This window comes from Mobula birostris, chromosome 2 (assembly GCF_030028105.1).
Source record: "Mobula birostris isolate sMobBir1 chromosome 2, sMobBir1.hap1, whole genome shotgun sequence".
Classification (NCBI taxonomy): domain Eukaryota; kingdom Metazoa; phylum Chordata; class Chondrichthyes; order Myliobatiformes; family Myliobatidae; genus Mobula; species Mobula birostris.
The window spans coordinates 4171792-4193244 of NC_092371.1; the positions used below are offsets into that span (position 1 = coordinate 4171792).

General features: G+C 51.7%; 1 protein-coding gene across 4 annotated transcripts in view; it reads right to left on the minus strand.

Annotated features, from left to right (window-relative positions):
- LOC140211460 (rho guanine nucleotide exchange factor 2-like) overlaps positions 1-21453 on the minus strand; it is a 133286-nt gene that overhangs the window by 92616 nt on the left and 19217 nt on the right. For 3 of the 4 annotated variants that reach the window (XM_072281172.1, XM_072281181.1, XM_072281162.1), the window contains exons 4-8: positions 20859-21136; positions 20234-20393; positions 18089-18161; positions 12021-12060; positions 632-752 (exon numbers count right to left, since the gene is read on the minus strand). In XM_072281172.1, coding sequence (XP_072137273.1) covers positions 632-752; positions 12021-12060; positions 18089-18161; positions 20234-20393; positions 20859-21136 — 672 coding nt within the window. Of the gene's footprint in view, positions 1-631; positions 753-12020; positions 12061-12228; positions 12345-18088; positions 18162-20233; positions 20394-20858; positions 21137-21453 lie in introns of those variants that run through there. The other variant, XM_072281199.1, reaches the window with a different exon arrangement.

Genomic DNA, 21453 nt, shown 5'->3' on the forward strand with positions numbered 1-21453 from the left:
ACACTGACACACCCCACACCCCTCACTGTGACACTGAAACACCCCACACCCCTCACTGTGACACTGACACACCCCACACCCCTCACTGTGACATCAACACACCCCACACCCCTCACTGTGACACCGAGACACCCCTCACCCCTCACTGTGACACCGACACACCCCACACCCCTCACTGTGACTCTGACACACCCCTCACTCATCAGCATTTATTGTCTGGATTCAGGCCACGATGTACCATTACTTTGACCAGAATGCTGCCCAGAATATCAGCTCACTCTGCAATAGACGGCAGTTTGACTATAATTCACCAAGCCTGTCTGCACTCTTACCACACACACTGATATACTGGGCAGTATGTATACTCTTTCCACAGTACGATCATACTGGCTTTGCTTTCTATTTAATACCCCAATTACAGGCCCCCCCTCTTTCCAAATTTCAGAGCTTTATGCAAGCCCTTACTGTATCGCCCATATATCCGGTGCCCTTGTCTGTAATACAGCGATGTAGGCCGCACTCCTTACTGTATCGCACAGATTCAGGGGATGTACTTCCCTTCAACACACTACTGTCTCCGCTCACCCTGGTGGTGACCCCAACACTCTCAGCCTGGTGACCCCTGACTGACCTTGGTCATGCCAGCCATCCGCCTCAGGAAGCTGAAGGTACGGTGAATCTTGTGTCCGCTGCTGGCTTCCAGATCGTGCCACTCCCCAGGCTCCTGCTGGCTGCCTCTCCTGTGGCCGTCTCTGAGGAGAGATCTGAAAGTTAGCACGCCAGACGGCTTGGTTGTGTTGGGGTGGAGTGGGTGGCTTCCAGGCCCATTCTCAGGCTCCAGCCCTCGGTCTAGGCCCCAGCCTGGAGCCTCACTGCTGGGCCCCAGTCCCAGGGTCCAGACTCAAGGCTGAAGACTCATTGCTTGAAGCCCAAACAATAGCCTAAGGCCTTGGTGCTCTGCCCCATCTCTGTACTAGATGCTCATCCCTCAGGTCTCTGACCCACCCTCCACTGGAAGCTGTGGAGGGCCTTCCTGATTTCCAAAGCCTCCATTGAATCTCCATCGAGGCACCAAAGATTGACGGAGCTACAGGGGTTGTAGAATCAGTCAGCTCTATCTTGGACACAACCCTCCATCTTTGAAAGGCAAAATTCACGGTAAAATTTATTCTCAGAGTACACACATGTCACCACACACAACCCTGAGAGTCTTTTTCCTGTGGATGTACTTAGCAAATCTGTAGAACAGTAACTGTAAACAGAACCGATGAACAACAAACTGTGCAAATGCAAATATAGCAGTAAATAACAAGTGAGAGATAACAAGATAAAGCATCCTTGAAGTGAGATCATCAGTTGTGGGAGATCCAGAAATAGAACGAGTGTGGTTATCCCCTTCTGTTCAAGAGCCTGATGGTTGAGGGGTAGCAACTGTTCTTCAACCTAGTGGGGCGAGTCCTGAGGCTCTAGGACCTTCTGCCTGATGGCAGCAGCAAGAGAAGAGCATGGCCTGGGTGGTGAGGATCTTTGATGATGGATGCTCTTTTTCTACGACAAAGTTTCGTGTAGGTGTGCTCAATGGTTGGGAGGGCTTATCCGTGATCTTTCAAGGTAGGCAGCATTCATCTCTAAGGAGCCTCCCAATTTGGGACGTGCCCTATCTCATTACTACTCTCGAGGAGGAGAGGAAGTACGGGAGCTTGAAAACACACACCTCATGTTTTAGGAACTGTCTCTTCCCCTCTGTCACCTGATCCTATATGGTCCACGAACCAATGAACACAAGCTCACTATTCCTCTTTTTCTCTATCCATTGACAGCAACTTTAATGTAGTGCAGAGTGCTGCTGCCCCAAAGCTACAAGTTTCATGATGTTTGTCAAAGAGCACAGCACAGGACAATAGCCTTACCACAGTGCTGTCCTCCTCCTCACAGTCCCCACCAGCATCCCTTTAGGGCTGGGAGGGGGCAGAGATCAGCGAGAGCCCCACTGTAGGTCGGGTGCAGTTCAGTCTCCAACCCACAAGCCCAGGCTATTCCCCTCCCAACCCATCACCCCTTCCCCAGAGGGATCCCAAAACCTGCCTCCTGCCCGGTCTCACCTGAAATGATTCTGGGGAGAAGCTGATTCCAGAGATTGGAGAAGAGGAAAGCAGGTAACCTCAGGGCAAGAGGGTTAATGCTGACTCTGTACACCCACGATATACCCCCTCATCTCCCTCAAACTTCCTGCCTCTCCCCTCCTTCTCCCTCTTCCGTCACCCCTCTCCCTTCCTTCTCCCCTCCCTCCCTTCCACTCTCGCCTCCCTCCCTCCCTCTCTCCCACTCCAGGATCTCTCTGACCCCCAGTGTAGTGGTCTTTGATTCTTGCTCCCTCCCCCCCAAAGCCCCTGCCTCTCTCTCACAGTCTCGAATTCATGTGGCACATTCAGAGGCCCCCCAGCCCAGCATTCCCGTGTGGCCCATCAGTACGCATCTGCACCCATCCCACTCACTGCTACTGGCTCTCGGTGACTCGAGTGCACTTCCAGATATTTCTTCAATGTTGTGAGAATCTCTGCCTCCACCACCTCCTCAGGCACTGCCTCACAAATTTCAATAAGCCCTTCCCTCTGAGGGAAAAAATTCCTCCTCCGATCCCTTCTGAACCTCTTCTCACCTCTCGCTAGACTTAGACCCTGTAATTTTAGACAACTTTGCCATGTGGAAAAGATTTTTACTGTCCAACTGTCTCTGCAACCATAACAGGAAACCACCTCCCTCAGCCCCCTCTGCTCCCTCCGCTCCAGGGGGAACAGACCCAGCCTCTCTGGTGTCTGCTTGTAACTGAAACTCTCCGTCCTGGGCAACGTGCTGAGCAATCTCCTCTTCACCTCCTTCCGAGAGTCTGTGACCAGAACTGTGCGCGATGCTCCAGCTGTGGCCTGACCAGTGGTTTCTAAAGTTGGACCATAACCTCCCTGCTCCTGTATTCTGTGCCCCAGCTAATGGAGACAAGTTTCCCGTAAACCTTCTTCACCCCCTGATCTGTGCTGCCACCTTCAGGAATCATTTGACTTGTACACCGAGGTCCCTCCGTCCCTCAGTACTCCCTACCGTTCACGGTGTGTGTCCTACCCTTGTACACCGAGGTCCCTCCGTCCCTCAGTACTCCCTACCGTTCACAGTGTGTCCTACCCTGGTACACCGAGGTCCCTCTGTCCCTCGGTACTCCCTACCGTTCACAGTGTGTGTCCTACCCTCGTACACCGAGGTCCCTCTGTCCCTCTGTACTCCCTACCGTTCACAGTGTGTCCTACCCTTGAACACGAAGGTCCCTCTGTCCATCAGTACTCCCTACCGTTCACAGTGTGTGTCCTACCCTCGTATACCGAGGTCCCTCTGTCCCTCAGTACTCCCTACCGTTCACAGTCTCTGTGCAGTTCCCTGTACACAGTCTCTGTGTAGCTCTCTGTACACAGTCTCTGTGCAGCTCTCTGTACACAGTCTCTGTGCAGCTCCCTGTACACAGTCTCTGTGCAGCTCCCTGTACACAGTCTCTGTGCAGCTCCCTGTACACACACTCTGTGCAGCTCCCTGTACACAGTCTCTGTGCAGCTCCCTGTACACAGTCTCTGTGCAGCTCCCTGTACACAGTCTCTGTGCAGCTCCCTGTACACACACTCTGTGCAGTTCCCTGTACACAGTCTCTGTGCAGCTCCCTGTACACACACTCTGTGCAGCTCCCTGTACACAGTCTCTGTGCAGCTCCCTGTACACACTCTCTGTGTAGCTCCCTGTACACACACTCTGTGCAGTTCCCTGTACACAGTCTCTGTGCAGCTCCCTGTACACACACTGTGCAGCTCCCTGTACACAGTCTCTGTGCAGCTCCCTGTACACAGTCTCTGTGCAGCTCCCTGTACACAGTCTCTGTGCAGCTCCCTGTACACAGTCTCTGTGTAGTTCGGCTCACCAAGCTACAGACAGGGTGTTGTTTAGCAAACAAGCTGCAGAAAAGATATTAAACACAAGAGATTCTCCAGGCTCAGGGACTTCGTATAAGGCTCTCAGCCTGAAATGTCAACTGTACTTTTCTCCATATATGCTGCCTGGCCTGCTGTGTTCATCTAGCATTTCGTGTGTGTTGTTAAGCTGAGAGAGGCAAGATATAAAGGTAAGCTGCAAGCAGTGGAACTTCTTCACCCAGAGGGTGGTCGGTCTATGGAACGAGCTGCCAGAGGAAGTGGTTGAGGCAGGTACATTAACAACTTGCAAAAGACACTTTGACAGGTACACGGATAGGAAAGGTTCAGAGGGATATGGACAGGTACACGGATAGGAAAGGTTTAGAGGGATATGGACGGGTACATGGATAGGAAAGGTTTAGAGGGATATGGACAGGTACACGGATAGGAAAGGTTTAGAGGGATACAGCCAGGTACACGGATAGGAAAGGTTTTGAGGGATACGGACGGGTACACGGATAGGAAGGGTTTAGAGGGATACGGACGGGTACACAGATAGGAAAGGTTTAGAGGGATATGGACAGGTACATGGATAGGAAAGGTTTAGAGGGATACGGACAGGTACACGGATAGGAAAGGTTTAGAGGGATACAGCCAGGTACACGGATAGGAAAGGTTTAGAGGGATATGGACAGGTACACGGATAGGAAAGGTTTAGAGGGATATGGACAGGTACACGGATAGGAAAGGTTTAGAGAGAAACAGCCAGGTACACGGATAGGAAAGGTTTAGAGGGATATGGACAGGGACACGGATAGGAAAGGTTTAGAGGGATATAAGCGAAATGTTGTATGTAGGACTGGATTAGACTGACCAGATGGGCTGAAGAGACTGTTTTCATGCTGTATGATTCTATGACTGAATGACTTTGTTCATTTACTATCAAATCATTTCACGTAATTTCCTTATCCAAGTTGACCAACTTATAGCTCATGCCCCATATTTTATTAAGGTTTAAGAGTCAGTTTGGTTTAAAGTACCATTGATCTTTGCATGAACAACGTTTGGGCACCACCGTTAGCGTGACTCTATACAGCTCAGAGTTCGGCGTTCAGTTCCAGCTCCATTCTGCGAGGAGCCTGTGCACATCCTCCCCGTGGAATGCCAGGGTATCCCGGGTGCTACGGTTTCCTCCCTCAGTCCAGAGACGTGTCGGATGGGTTACTTGTTTACTGTAGATTGCCCAGTGTTTGGGTTCTTTACTTACTGTAGATTGTCTGGTGTTAGGGTTAATTGTTTACTGTAGATTGTCTGGTGTTAGGGTTCATTGTTGACTGTAGATTGTCCAGTGTTAGGGTTAATTGTTTATATAGAACATAGAAAAGTACAGCACAGTACAGGCCCTTTGGCCCACAATGTTGTGCCGACCCTCAAACCCTGCCTCCCATATAAGCCCCCACCTTAAATTCCTCCATATACCTGTCTAGTAGTCTCTTAAACTTCACGAGTGTATCTGCCTCCACCACTGACTCAGGCAGTGCATTCCACACACCAACCACTCTCTGAGTAAAAAATTTCCTCTAATATCCCCCTTGAACTTCCCACCCCTTACCTTAAAGCCATATCCTCTTGTATTGAGCAGTGGTGCCTTGGGGAAGAGGCGCTGGCTATCCACTCTATCTATTCCTCTTATTATCTTGTACACCTCTATCACGTCTCCTCTCATCCTCCTTCTCTCCAAAGAGTAAAGCCCTAGCTCCTTTAATCTCTGATCATAATGCATACTTTCTAAACCAGGCAGCATCCTGGTAAATCTCCTCTGCACCCTTTCCAATGCTTCCACATCCTTCCTATAGTGAGGCGACCAGAACTGGACACAGTACTCCAAGTGTGGCCTAACCAGAGTTTTATAGAGCTGCATCATTACATCGTGACTCTTAAACTCTATCCCTCGACTTATGAAAGCTAACACCCCATAAGCTTTCTTAACTACCCTATCCACCTGTGAGGCAACTTACTGGGATCTGTGGACATGTACCTCGAGATCCCTCTGCTCCTCCACACAACCAAGTATCCTGCCATTTACTTTGCCTTGGAGTTTGTCCTTCCAAAGTGTACCACCTCACACTTCTCCGGGTTGAACTCCATCTGCCACTTCTCAGCCCACTTCTGCATCCTATCAATGTCTCTCTGCAATCTTTGACAATCCTCTACACTATCTACAGCACCACCAACCTTTGTGTCGTCTGCAAACTTGCCAACCCACCCTTCTACCCCCACATCCAGGTCGTTAATAAAAATCACGAAAAGTAGAGGTCCCAGAACAGATCCTTGTGGGACACCACTAGTCACAACCCTCCAATCAGAATGTACTCCCTCCACCACCACCCTCTGCCTTCTGCAGGCAAGCCAATTCTGAATCCACCTGGCCAGACTTCCCTGGATCCCATGCCTTCTAACTTTCTGAATAAGCCTACCGAGTGGAACCTTGTCAAATGCCTTACTAAAATCCATATAGATCACATCCACTGCACTACCCTCATCTATATGCCTGGTCACCTCCTCAAAGAACTCTATCTGCCCTTCACAAAGCCATGCTGACTGTCCCTGATCAGACCATGATTCTCTAAATGTCTATAGATCCTATCTCTAAGAATCTTTTCCAACAGCTTTCCCACCACAGACGTAAGGCTCACTAGTCTATAATTACCCGGACTATCCCCACTACCTTTTTTGAACAAGGGGACAACATTCGCCTCCCTCCAATCCTCTGGTACCATTCCCGTGGACAACGAGGACAGAAAGATCCTAGCCAGAGGCTCAACAATCTCTTCTCTCGCCTCATGGAGCAGCCTGGGGAATATTCCGTCAGGCCCCGGGGACTTATCCGTCCTAATGTATTTTAACAACTCCAACACCTCCTCTCCCTTAATATCAACATGCTCCAGAACATCAACCTCATTCATATTGTCCTCACCATCATCAAGTTCCCTCTCATTGGTGAATACCGAAGAGAAGTATTCATTGAGGACCTCGCTCACTTCCACAGCCTCCAGGCACATCTTCCCACCTTTATCTCTAATCGGTCCTACCTTCACTCCTGTCATCCTTTTTTTCTTCACATAATTGAAGAATGCCTTGGGGTTTTCCTTTACCCTACTCGCCAGGGCCTTCTCATGCCCCCTTCTTAAGCTCCTTTCTTGCTTCCCTATATTCATTAATAGACTCATCTGATCCTTGCTTCCTAAACCTCATGTATGCTGCCTTCTTCCACCTGACTAGATTTTCCACCTCACTTGTCACCCATGGTTCCTCCACCCTACCATTCTTTATCTTCCTCACTGGGACAAATTTATCCCTTACATCCCACAAGAGATCTCTAAACATCGACCACATGTCCATAGTACATTTCCCTGCAAAAACATCATCCCAATTCACACCGGCAAGTTCTAGCCTTATAGCCTTATAATTTGCCTTTCCCCAATTAAAAATTTTCCTGTCCCCTCTGATTCTATCCTTTACCATGATAATGCTAAAGGCCAGGGAGCGGTGGTCACTGTCCCCCAGATGCTCACCCACTGAGAGATCTGTGACCTGACCCGGTTCATTACCCAGTACTAGATCTAGTATGGCATTCCCCCGGTCGGCCTGTCCACATACTGTGACAGGGATCCATCCTGGACACACTTAACAAACTCTGCCCCATCTAAACCTTTGGAACTAATCAGGTGCCAATCAATATTAGGGAAGTTAAAGTCCCCCATGTTAACAGCCCTGTTATTTTTGCACCTTTCCAAAATCTGCCTCCCAATCTGCTCCTCTGTATCTCTGCTGCTACCAGGGGGCTTATAGAATACCCCCAATAGAGTAACTGCTCCCTTCCTGTTCCTGACTTCCACCCATATTGACTCAAAAGAGGATCCTGCTACATTACCCACCCTTTCTGTAGCTGTAATAGTATCCCTGACCAGTAATGCCACCCCTCCTCCCCCTTTCCCCCCTCTCTATCCCTTTTAAAGCACTGAAATCCAGGAATATTGAGAATCCAATCCTGCCCTGGTGCCAGCCAAGTCTCTGTAATGGCCACTACATCATAATTCCATGTATGTATCCAAGCTCTCAGTTCATCACCTTTGTTCCTGATGCTTCTTGTATTGAAGTACACACATTTCAGCCCTTCTACCTTATTGTCTTTACACCGTTTATTCTGCTTCTCTTTCCTCAAAGCCTCTCTGTATGTTAGATCTGGCTTTACTCCATGCACTTCTTTCACTGCTCTATCGCTCTGGGTCCCATCCCCTCGCAAATTAGTTTAAACCCTCCCGAACCATGCCAGCAAACTTACCTGCAAGGATATTGCTCCCCCTCGAGTTCAGGTGCAACCCATCCAATCTGTACAGGTTCCACCTTCCCCAGAAGAGATCCCAATGATCCAGAAATCTAAAACCCTGCTCCCTGCACCAATTCCTCAGCCACGCATTCAACTGCCATCTCCTCCCATTCTTACCATCACTGCCACGTAGCACTGGCAGCAATCGTGAGAACGCCACCCCTGAGGTCCTGTTCTTCAGCCTTCTCCCTAATTCCCAAAACTCACATTTCAGGACCTCATCCCTCTTCCTGCCTGTGTCGTTGGTCCTAACATGTATCACAACTTCTGGTTTCTTTCCCTGCCGTACCAGGATGTCGTGCACCCGGTCAGAGACATCCTGGACCCTAGCACCCGGGAAGCAACAAACCATGCGGGTGTCCTTCTCATGTCCACAAAATCTCCTGTCTGCTCCCCTGACTATAGAGTTTACTCTAGATCAGCCGCTGTTAGGGTTAATAGTTGACTGTAGATTGTCCAGTGTTAGGGTTAATTGTTTATTGTAGATTGTCTGGTGTTAGGGTTAATTGTTGACTGTCGATTGGCCAGTATTCGGGTTAATCGGCGTTGTGGGGCTGCTGGGGCTTCGTGGCCTGAACAGCCAGAAGGGCCAACTTTGTGCTGTATTGTTAGATAAATTTTAATAAATTACAATTCCTCCTCCCCAAAGACCCCTCAACCCCATTGCAGGCTGAGAAATTAAACAGCTTTCCTTCCAGGGTCCTCAAGCACCACCACCTACTCCAACCTCAAGAAAACTTTTGCTTAAACACCCCGCACTAAAACACGCAACTCCAGCGGGTTGGGCAGCCTCCATGGAGAGGGATGAACTGTCAATGTGTCTGAATCAAAGCCTTTTTGTCTGAAGTGGAAAGGAGGAAAATATTGGGTTGGTTCCTCTCTCCACAGAAGCAGCCTGGCCTACTGATTGTTTCCTGAAATTGCCCGTCTTTATTTCAGGTTTACGGCATCTACACGTTTGTCTTTTGACTTGTTGTTTCACTTGCACTGAAGTCCTCCGCTCAGTGTACCACCCGTCTCACACAGCCTAATTTCCTATCTGTACCAGGACCCACTTGCTAACTGCTATTTGGAGGCCTAGCAGGAACTCCCACGGATATTTTCTGCCCTGCCTTTTTTTAGCAGTTCCGCCCAAGCTATTTGTACTTCTTCATTTACAGGTTTTCGATCCTTCTCAGAGCCATGAGGTCACAAAACACACATACAGGCCCTTCAGCCCATCGAGTCATGACGAGCACAGTGTTCATCCAGCTGGACCCAGTTCCCTGCGTTTGGACCATATCCCTTTGACCTCCACTCCTCCCTCAACCAATCTGCCTTAAGCCCATCGCCCCCACTGGGGCAAAGGCCGCTGACAGCAGCTCACCAGAGCCCTCTGTTCTGGGCCAGTCTTTCGAGTTGTCCCCTTCTTTTCCCAGGGGTGAGATCCTTCGAGCTTCTGTTGGGGTTTCTGTAGCTCTGGGTTTTAATGGGATGGGATTGCTAGCCCCACACCCATCCCTCCTCCTTTCGCATTTGCTCATGACAGAGTTGTATCCATCCAAATGCTTTTTAAATGACGTCTCTGTACCTGCCTCAGCCACTCCCTCTGGCAGCTCATCACATAAAGCGACCACCCCCTGGGTGAAAATGTTGGCCCCTGACTTTCATGACTTGAAAGCCACGAATCAGGTTTTCAACCCGAGCCGTCAACAGTTCCTCTCCCCTCTGCAGGTGCTGCTCGACCCAGCAGATGGTTAGTAGTTCCACATTCCAGCATGTGTGGCCCTTTGTGTCTCCTTGTTCCTCTGGTGGCTCATTTCATGCACCCGTCACCCTCTGGGTCCCTTTTGAATCTCTTACCTCTCATCTGATGTATGCTCCTTGGTTTCCGCTGCACTCCCTGCACAATCCTGTGTCTACCCGAGCACAATCCTGCACAATCCTGTGTCTATCCGAGCACAACCCTGCACAATCCTGTCTCTATCCGAGCACAATCCTGTGTCTATCCAAGCACAATCCTGCACAATCCTGTGTCTACCCAAGCACAATCCTGCACAATCCTGTGTCTATCAGAGCCTCTTGAAAGATTCTTAGGTAGTTGCTTCCACCATCACCCCGGCAAAGCATTCCAGACACCCACTCTTGCCCTGCACTCTCCTTTGAACTTACTCCCTCTCACCTTAAATGTCCTCTGGTATTAGACGTTTCACCCTGAGTAAAAGGTTGTTGCTGTCTATTCTATCTCTGCCTCTCATCACTTTATAAGCCTCCCCTCAGCCTGTCACTCCAGAGAAAACAACCCAGGATTGTCCAACCTCATGTCCTTGGTGTACCGGATACACCGAGTCACACACTAGCTCATCTGAGATTTAATAGGGATTACTTTTTCCTCCAAACATTGGTCCTACATGGAACGCGAGGTGCCAGAGGAAGAGGTTAAAGCAGGTGCTACTTAAAAGACATTTCGACAGGTACATGGATAGGAAAGGCCCAGGGAGGTACGGGCCAAATGCAGGAAGCTGGGACTGGCTAGATGCAGCACGAATCAGTTGGGCTGAATGGCCTTTTTCCTTGCTGTATGAGTTGTAATCACACAGCTGTGTTAGCATGTCCTTGCGCTCCGCGAGAGTGCATGCTTAGCCCACTGCTTTCCTCTCTCTACACGGCACCCTGATTCAGCAGCCCCGTCAGCTTTCTGAGCGGCCATCAACACCACCTCGCCATCTTCGCCTCGTTTATGTGCGTCACCTCCTTGTGTAATCTATGGTCATTATATTTCATGTCGTGCTGCCATAAAGCAGCAGATGTCACTACATACCTCAGTGACAATGAACCTGATTCCAATGACCACAACAGGACAGTGACGCGGCGCACCATGGCGGTCGAGCAGGTAACACAGGGCTTTACAGCCCCAGCGATCGGTGATCAGGGTTCAATTCCTGCTGCTGTCTGCACGTCCTCTCTGGGGTTTCCCCCCGGTGTTCCGGTTTTCCCCGGGTGCTCCGGTTCCCCCCGGGTGCTCCAGTTTCCCCCCAAAGACGGACTGCATAGCGTTCGTAAACTTTGGCATCGGAAGCGAGGTGACACATTCTTAGACTGTGTTCATCGTGGACACAGTTCTCTGTACGTTTCAATGTACATGTGACAACTAAAACTAAGTTGTCTTTCTTAAAGCTCATCTTTCTTATGATAACAAATTTGAATTTGATTGTACCACAGCACTGAACTTAATCTGTAACCCAAGATATACCTGTATCTCTCTCTCTCTCTCTCTCTATCTATCTATCTCCCTCCCTCCCTCTCCCCTCTCCCTCGCTCCCACTCTCCCTCCCTTTCTCTCTCCCTCTCTCTCACCCCTCTGTCCCCCTCACTCCCTGTCTCTCCCTCATACCTTCACTGCCTCTCTTTCTCCCTTCCTCCACCCCCTCTCACTCCCTCCCCTACCCCCCTCTCATTCTCTCTCTCTGTCATACACACACACACACACACACACACCGGGACCCTCTCAAGCCCGGCCATCATTTCCCCTACCCCTGCCTAACATTTTGGATACTGTTGCTACCCCACCCCATCGCCCCAGCCTCGCTGCACGACTACAGCCTCCAACGGAGGGAGGCTGGACCCTGAACGGCAGCCCAGGTGTCTGCGACCACGGCTGGAGGCTATGGGCAGGGGTCCCCGAGCCGAGCAGAGGCTCTTACCTGTAGGACGTGGTCTCTTCATCCGGTCTCCCTTGGTGAACTGAAAGAGAGAGGAGGGTGGAGGGGGGTGAAGACAGGAAGGAGGGGGGAGAGACAGAGAGAGGAAGTCAGCAGGTTCATCAGTGAAGTGAAGCGGACCAGAGTCGCGCTCTCCCCCTCCCTGGCAGCGAGGGGAGAGTGACTGCCCTGCCCTCTGTTCTGCCCGTACCTCGCCCTCTCCCCTGCTCCAGTCCACGGTTCGGGGGCCTGTGGATGGGCCAGGCTCTGTGTCTGGGAGCTCCGCAGGGGCCAGTGACTGAAAGACGCAGACAGTCACAGGAAGCCAGGAAGCCGGGGCTGGGTTGACATCAGCTGCTGTGGCTTCACCACTTCCCAGTAACCTCATCGGCGCTCACACTGGCCAGCAGGGTCACAAGCTGTTGCTGGGCTGGGGAGGGTGTAAGGGGAGAGGGCAGGCTGAACAGCATGCACCCCCCTCCCAGTACAGGGCTGGGTTAGAGGTCAAATGCTGAAACCCAACCCTCCACACCTCAGGACCAGCTGATGCCATCTAATATTGAAGACCCACGAACTCTTCTTATCGTCACTGCCATCGGGGAGGAGGCCCAGCAGCCCGAAGGCCCACACTCAACTATTCGGGAACAGTTTTTTCCACTCCACCCTCAGAGTTTGGAACCGTTCTTCTTCTTGCAACTCACTGTATTTTTCATGTAATGCCCGCTACTGTTGCCACAAACAACACATTTTACAACATACGTCAGTGATAATAAATGTGATTCTGATTCCGTCACCAAAGACTCTGGTAAATATCTACAGATGTGTGGTGACCAGGGGCATCACAGCCCGGGGTGGAGCTCCAATGCCCAGGATCACAAGAGGCTGCGGAGGGCTGTAGCCCCAGTCAGATCCTTCACGGGCACAACCCTCCCCTCTCCCCATCAAAGTCTTCTACAGCAGGTGGTGGCTCAAGAAAGTGGCTTCTCTCATTATGGAGCCTCACCATCTGGGATTGAGCTCTTCACATCACTACCATCGGAGGGAGCCTGAACTCCCACACGCAACATTTAGAATTAGAATCATGTCTAATATCAGGTGAAATTTACTGTTCGGCAACACTGAAGTGTATTCTGGGTCTATAATCTGGTCTGGGTCATAACCATCGGAGACGAGACACAATTCCCAACACCACCATCGATAGGCTCACAATTCCCATCACCGCCATCGGAGAGGAGACACAATTCCCAACACCACCATTGATAGGCTCACAATTCCCATCAGCACCATCGGAGAGGAGACACAATTCCCATCACTACCATCGGAGAGGCTCACAATTCCCATCACCACCATCGGAGAGGAGACACAATTCCCATCACCACCATCGGAGAGGGGTCAGAATTCCGATCACCACCATCGGAGAGGAGACACAATTCCCATCACCACCATCGGAGAGGAGACACAATTCCCATCACCACCATCGGAGAGGGGTCAGAATTCCGATCACCACCATCGGAGAGGAGACACAATTCCCATCACCACCATCGGAGAGGCTCACAATTCCCATCACCGCCATCGGAGAGGCTCACAATTCCGATCGCCACCATCAGAGAGGCTCACAATTCCCATCACCACCATCGGAGAGGAGACACAATTCTCATCACCACCATCGGAGAGGGGTCACAATTTCGATCTCCACCATCAGAGCGGCTCACAATTCCCATCACCACCATCGGAGAGGAGACACAATTCCCATCACCACCATCGGAGAGGGGTCAGAATTCCGATCACCACCATCGGAGAGGAGACACAATTCCCATCACCACCATCGGAGAGGAGACACAATTCCCATCACCACCATCGGAGAGGGGTCAGAATTCCGATCACCACCATCGGAGAGGAGACACAATTCCCATCACCACCATCGGAGAGGCTCACAATTCCCATATTCAACAATTGAGAAAGAGCTTCTTCCGCTGCACCATCACATTTCCGAACAGTCCATGAATCCATGAACTCTACCTCACTGTTACTCCTTCAATTTGAAGTATTTATTCAGAATCAAAATCAGGTTTATTGTCACTGACATATGTTATGAAATAAAATTACTCTAAATTACACAAATATTTCTCTTCTGTTTTATTTATTTTTTATAACTTTTGTGTCTTTGCACTGTCCAGCAGACACCAACCATCCAATTACACATCATATAAGCCAGTGATTCTGACTGTGATTGTGGGGAGCAATAATTTCTCCCTGATCTGGACCCCAACACGAGGTATAACAGCCCAAGCGAATAGTCATAGTCGTACTTTATTGATCCCGGGGGAATTGGTTTTCGTTACAGTTGCACCATGAATAATAAATAGTAATAAAACCGTAAATAGTTAAATAGTAATATGTAAATTATGCCAGGAAATAAGTCCAGGACCAGCCTATTGGCTCAGGGTGTCTGACCCTCCAAGGGAGGAGTTGTAAAGTTTGATGGCCACAGGCAGGAATGACTTCCTATGATGCTCTGAGTTGCATCTCGGAGGAATGAGTCTCTGGCTGAATGTACTCCTGTGCCCAACCAGTACATTATGTAGTGGATGGGAGACATTGACCAAGATGGCATGCAACTTAGACAGCATCCTCTTTTCAGACACCACCGTCAGAGAGTCCAGTTCCATCCCCACAACATCACTGGCCTTACGAATGAGTTTGTTGATTCTGTTGGTGTCTGGAGCCAGTCCTCACTCAGATCCCATGGGGTATAGCAGCAGAATGGGCCATTCAGCCCATTGAATCTGCTCTGTCTTTCCATAAAACCATGACATAGGAGCCAAATGAGGCCATTCGGCCTGACGAGTCTGCTAGCCGTTCCATCATGGCTGATTTATTCTCCATGTAAATTTTGACACCTGCTGATCCAGAACCCAGCCACCTCCGTTTTTAATTGCGGTTGACTTTTTTCTCTCCATCAGCTCCATTCTCCCCACAACCCTTAACCCCCCGACCAATCAACAACTTATCAACCTCTACCTTAACTACACCCAGCAACAGCTTCCACGGCTGAATTCCACAGATTCACTGCCCTCTGGCTGAAGAGCTTTCTCCTCATCTCCGTTCTCAACACAAAGCAGATGTGTAGGGTGGGGGGGAGAACTACTGACTGATTCCTCGAGATCAAGGCTGGTTGGTCTCAGCCCCACGGTCCTGTATGATAGACCACAGGGCACTACAGCACAGGAACTGGCCCTTTGGCGCACCGCATCACTGCCAATCTAACTAATCCCATTTACAATCACATCATCCATTTCCCTCCATTTCATGTCTGTCTGTGTCTTTAAACAGCTCTATGCTATCTGCCTGGCACCCACCACTCTGTGTGGGTCTCCGTTAAACATTCCACCTCTCTCAATAAACCAATGGTCTACCAAATCCCTGTACCCCTCCATTCCCTCAACGTCCAGCAGTCCATCCGCCTCCGAACTCAGTGACGGACCCTGGGGGATGGGAGGGAATTCCACAGACTCCCCAACCTGTGGGTGAAGAAATCTCTTTCTCATCCCCATCTTGAATAGCTGACCCCTCAGTCTCAGATGGTGATTTCTGGTCCTAGAACCCCCCACCCCCGGCCCAGGGTAAATGCCCTCCTTGTTCAATAATACCCAGAGCTCCTGCCCCTTTTGCAAGCCCAACAGCTGGACATTGGAGCCAAGTTTATCATTCCAAATCTGTGATCGCTGGCCCATGACCTCCCCAATCTGCAATTCAATATCCACCCCACTCCACAAACCACATCCCTACCCAAAGCCATGACAAGCTGAATTAGTTTAAGCTCAAGGAGAGCTTTACCCCACTGTTATCAGACTATTGAACAGTTCCCTCGTCCACTAAGATAGACCCTTCACCTCACAATCTTGATTCTGCCCCTTGTATGCCTGCACTGCACTTTCTCTGTAAGTGTAACACTCTATTCTGCACGACTGATTTCACTCTTGCTACACAGCTATCCAGTGGGGATGGCAGCAATGGGGTAGGAAGATCATGGGCCACAAAACGAGCTGAGCTTGCTGACGTGCACACCTTCATGCAGCGATGGTCTGTTGGAGGGAGGAAAGAGGGCAGAGGGTGAGGACAGAGCGGGGGTGTCAGAAGATGGGAGAAGGGGGGCAGCAACATCAACGTAGGACAAATGTGAACAGGATGGAGGAAGGAAAGGGTAACAACAGGGGAGGAAGTGGAGGGTGGAGATGGAAGAGGACGGTAGGAAGAACGGGATAAGATGGAGAAGGGGATGGGGAGAGGTGAAGGGGGAGGGGAGAGGTGAAGGAGGAGGGGAGAGGTGAAGGGGAGGGGGAGAGGGGAAGGGGGATGGGGAGAGGTGAAGGGGAGGGGGAGAGGTGAAGGGGAGGGGGAGAGGTGAAGGGGAGGGGGAGAGGTGAAGGGGAAGGGGAGGTGAAGGGGAGAGGAGAGGTGAAGGAGGAGGGGAGAGGTGAAGGAGGAGGGGAGAGGTGAAGGGGAGGGGGAGAGGTGAAGGGGAAGGGGGAGGTGAAGGGGGAGGGGAGAGGTGAAGGAGGAGGGGAGAGGTGAAGGGGAAGGGGAGAGGTGAAGGGGAAGGGGAGAGGTGAAGGGGGAGGGGAGAGGTGAAGGGGAGGAGAGAGGTGAAGGGGAGGAGAGAGGTGAAGGGGAGGGGAGAGGTGAAGGGGGAGGAGAGAGGTGAAGGGGAAGGGGAGAGGTGAAGGGGGATGGGGAGAGGTGAAGGGGAGGGGGAGAGGTGAAGGGGAAGGGGAGAGGTGAAGGGGGAGGGGAGGGGTGAAGGGGGAGGGGAGGGGTGAAGGGGGAGGGGAGAGGTGAAGGGGGAAGGGGAGAGGTGAAGAGGGAGGGGGAGAGGTGAAGGGGAGGGGAGAGGTGAAGGGGATGGGGAGAGGTGAAGGGGGATGGGGAGAGGTGAAGGGGAGGGGAGAGGTGAAGGGGATGGGGAGAGGTGAAGGGGAGGGGAGAGGTGAAGGGGGACGGGAGAGGTGAAGTGGAGGGGGAAATGTGAAGGGGAGGGGAGAGGTGAAGAGGAGGGGGAGAGTGAAGGGGAAGGGGGAGATGAAGGGGAGGGGAGAGGTGAAGGAGGAGGGGAGAGGTGAAGGGGAAGGGGAGAGGTGAAGGAGAAGGGGAGCGGTGAAGGGGAGGGGAGAGGTGAAGGGGAGGAGAGAGGTGAAGGGGAGGGGGGAGGTGAAGGGGGACGGGAGAGGTGAAGTGGAGGGGGAAATGTGAAGGGGAGGGGAGAGGTGAAGAGGAGGGGGAGAGGTGAAGGGGAAGGGGGAGGTGAAGGGGAGGGGAGAGGTGAAGGAGGAGGGGAGAGTTGAAGGGGAGGGAGAGGAGAGAGGTGAAGGGGAGGGGGAGAGGTGAAGGGAAGGGGGAGAGGTGAAGGGGAGGGGGAGAGGTGGAGGGGAGAGGTGAAGGGAAGGGGGAGAGGTGAAGGGGAGGGGGAGAGGTGAAGGGGAGGGGGAGAGGTGAAGGGGAGAGGTGAAGGAGGAGGGGAGAGGTGAAGGGGAGGGGGAGAGGTGAAGGGGAAGGGGGAGGTGAAGGGGGAGGGGAGAGGTGAAGGAGGAGGGGAGAGGTGAAGGGGAGGGGGAGAGGGGAAGGGGGATGGGGAGAGGTGAAGGGGAGGGGGAGAGGTTGAAGGGGAGAGGTGAGGGGAAAGGAAGGTGAAGGGGGAGAGGAGAGGTGAAGGAGGAGGGGAGAGGTGAAGGGGGAGGGGAGAGGTGAAGGGGGAGGGGAGAGGTGAAGCGGAGGGGGAGAGGGGAAGGGGGATGGGGAGAGGTGAAGGGGAGGGGGAGAGGGGAAGGGGAGGGGAGAGGTGGAGAGGAAGTGGAGGGTTGGAGGGGAAGTGGAGGGTTGGAGGGAGCTGGTGGAGGATTTGTGGAGGGGAAGGGATGGTGGGGAAATGTAGAGGAGAATGGGTTCGGTTGGTGGGGATGTGTGTGGATGGGAATTTTGGGGAAGGAGGCAGGGTGAATGGGGAGTGTGAGGGGTATTCTGGGGCACACAACACGGAGGAGATGCAAAGTAGGGGGCAGTGAGCCGTCACTTACAGGATGACCCGTCCAGGGAGCAGTCATTCCCAGAAATGATGTGCTGCTGCTGCTGGCCGAGTCCCATCCACTCCTGCAGATAAACCAGAACACAAGTCAGTGGGTGAACTTCTGACTGCATCCTCCCACCTGGGGTCACCCCGTTGGGTTCAAAGAGAGGAGGGGGTGGGAGACCAGACCTGCCCTGTGTGTTTCTTTGTGTCTGTCTGTCTGTCTGTCTCTCTGTCTAACTGTGTGAGTCTGAGTGTCATATAACAAGAAAACAGCCCTTTCAGCCCAATTGGTGCATGCTGACCTACTTTCCATCTAAGCCAGTCCCATACCCCTCAGTCTAAACCTTTCCTATCCGTGTACCCGTCCGTATCCCTCAAAACCTTTCCTATCCATGTACCTGTCCGTATCCCTCAAAACCTTTCCTATCCATGTACCTGTCCATATCCCTCAAAACCTTTCCTATCCGTGTACCTGTCCACATCCCTCTAAACCTTTCCTATCCGTGTACCCGTCCGTATCCCTCTAAACCTTTCCTATCCATGTACCTGTCCGTATCCCACTAAACCTTTCCTATCCGTGTACCTGTCCATATCCCTCTAAACCTTTCCTATCCATGTACCTGTCCGTATCCCACTAAACCTTTCCTATCCGTGTACCTGTCCATATCCCTCAAAATCTTTCCTATCCATGTACCTGTCCATATCCCTCTAAACCTTTCCTATCTGTGTACCCGTCCGTATCCCTCTAAACCCTTCCTATCCGTGTACCCGTCCGTATCCCTCAAAACCTTTCCTATCCATGTACCCGTCCATATCCCTCTAAACCTTTCCTATCCGTGTACCTGTCCATATCCCTCAAAACCTTTCCTATCCGTGTACCTGTCCGTATCCCTCTAAACCTTTCCTATCCGTGTACCTGTCCGTATCCCTCTAAACTTTTCCTATCCGTGTACCTGTCCGTATCCCTCTAAACCTTTCCTATCCGTGTACCTGTCCATATCCCTCGAAACCTTTCCTATCCGTGTACCTGTCCATATCCCTCTAAACCTTTCCTATCCGTGTACCCGTCCATATCCCTCTAAACCTTTCCTATCCATGTACCTGTCCATATCCCTCTAAACCTTTCCTATCCGTGTACCCGTCCATATCCCTCTAAACCTTTCCTATCCATGTACCCGTCCGTATCTCTCTAAACCTTTCCTATCCGTATACCTCTCCATATCCCTCTAAACCTTTCCTATCCGTGTACCCGTCCGTATCCCTCTAAACCTTTCCTATCTGTGTACCTGTCCGTATCCCTCTAAATCTTTCCTATCCATGTACCCGTCCGTATCCCTCTAAACCTTTCCTATCTGTGTACCTGTCCGTATCCCTCTAAACCTTTCCTATCCGTGTACCCGTCCATATCCCTCAAAACCTTTCCTATCCATGTACCTGTCCATATCCCTCTCAACCTTTCCTATCCGTGTACCTGTCCATATCCCTCTAAACCTTTCCTATCCGTGTACCTGTCCATATCCCTCTAAACCTTTCCTATCCGTGTACCTGTCCATATCCCTCTAAACCTTTCCTATCCGTGTACCCGTCCGTATCCCTCAAAACCTTTCCTATCCATGTACCTGTCCATATCCCTCTAAACCTTTCCTATCCGTGTCCCTGTCCATATCCCTCAGTCTAAACCTTTCCTATCCGTGTACCTGTCCATATCCCTCAAAACCTTTCCTATCCATGTACCTGTCCGTATCCCTCTAAACCTTTCCTATCCGTGTCCCTGTCCATATCCCTCTAAACCTTTCCTATCTGTGTACCTGTCCGTATCCCTCTAAACCTTTCCTATCTGTGTACCTGTCCGTATCCCTCTAAACTTTTCCTATCCGTGTACCTGTCCGTATCCCTCTAAACCTTTCCTATCCGTGTACCTGTCCATATCCCTCTAAACCTTTCCTATCCGTGTACCCGTCCATATCCCTCTAAACCTTTCCTATCCGTGTACCCGTCCATATCCCGCTCCATCACCCGTCCCTTCCACATCCATCTCTATTCCATTCCCCCCTAAGCTCTCCTCACACCACCATTCTCTCCAACCCCCTCACACCCCACACATCCGCCACCTTCCCTCCTGCTGAAAGCCCGTCGCCACGCTCGGCCTCACCTCCTCCTCGGGCTCCTCCTCGGTCATCGCCAGCCAGGTGTCCAGCTCGCCAGTGCTGATGGTGATGGGAAAACGGCGGGGGTCATGCATCCGGTGCCTTACCCATCCCAGCAGCCGAGGGGTGTACACGTTCCCACCTTCCAGGTCCTCCAGGCTGACACTGGTTCGGGAGGGGTGAACGAAGGGAAGGTGTCAAACATCCCACAGCTCTCACATCTGCCCTTTGTTCTCCTCTTACCTCCCCCTCCCCAGCCTTCTCTTCCCCAGCCACAGCTTACCCCATTCCCTCTATCTCCCCACACCCCATTTCCTTCTCAACCACGACCTCTCCTCTCCCCTCCTCCCCAAACCCTGTCCCCAACTACCTCCCCATAACCCCTGACCCAATCACTGAGCCTTTTCTACCCCTCTCTTTTCTCCCTAACCCTGAACACTCTACACCCCAATTCCTGACCATGAACTCTGACCCTGACCCCTGATCCTCGACCCCTGACCTCTTCCTCATCCTTGACCCCTGACTTCTACCAGATCCTGATCTTGAACTCCAGCTGGACCTCCTGACACCTGCCACTGTCCCCAGATCCCAACCACCATCCCCCTCCCTTGTCCTCTGATCCCAGTCTACCTGTGCTCCTCCTCGCCCTCGGCCTCCAGCTTTAGGACGTGGCCTGGCTCCCAGCTGTGCCTCCGGAAGGAAGGGCGGGAGTGGATCATGGATCGGATCCGTGCTGGGCGAAGCAGAGGGTACTGGGGCTGACCGGCCCCCCCATCGCTCACAGGCGCTCCCCTCTCGATCTCCCTCTCCTCACCGCTGGCAGCTTCTTTCCAGCTCCGACGCACTAACCCTGGCCCGCGGTCATCGTCCCCACTTGACCTGACCTCTGACATCAGCGACCTCTGCTCCTGGAGGGATGGAGGGGAAAGGCGTGACCTCTGACCTCTGGGGTAGTCCTTATTAGAGTTGAGAGAAGACTTCCGTCCCATATCACGAACCGGTCAGTTGCCCCTGTCCGAAAACTGACCGTCACAATCAGCAAAGAGAGTCCAACTGTACGGAAACAGGCATTTTACCAAGTCCAATTTCCTGCTTTCGGCCCATGTCCCAAACCTTCCTAACAATGTACCCATCAAAGTGACTTTTCAATGTCCCATCTGCTTCCTCTGGCGAATCGTTCCATATTCTGTGTGTGAGTGTGTGTCTGTCTGTGTATGTGTGAGTG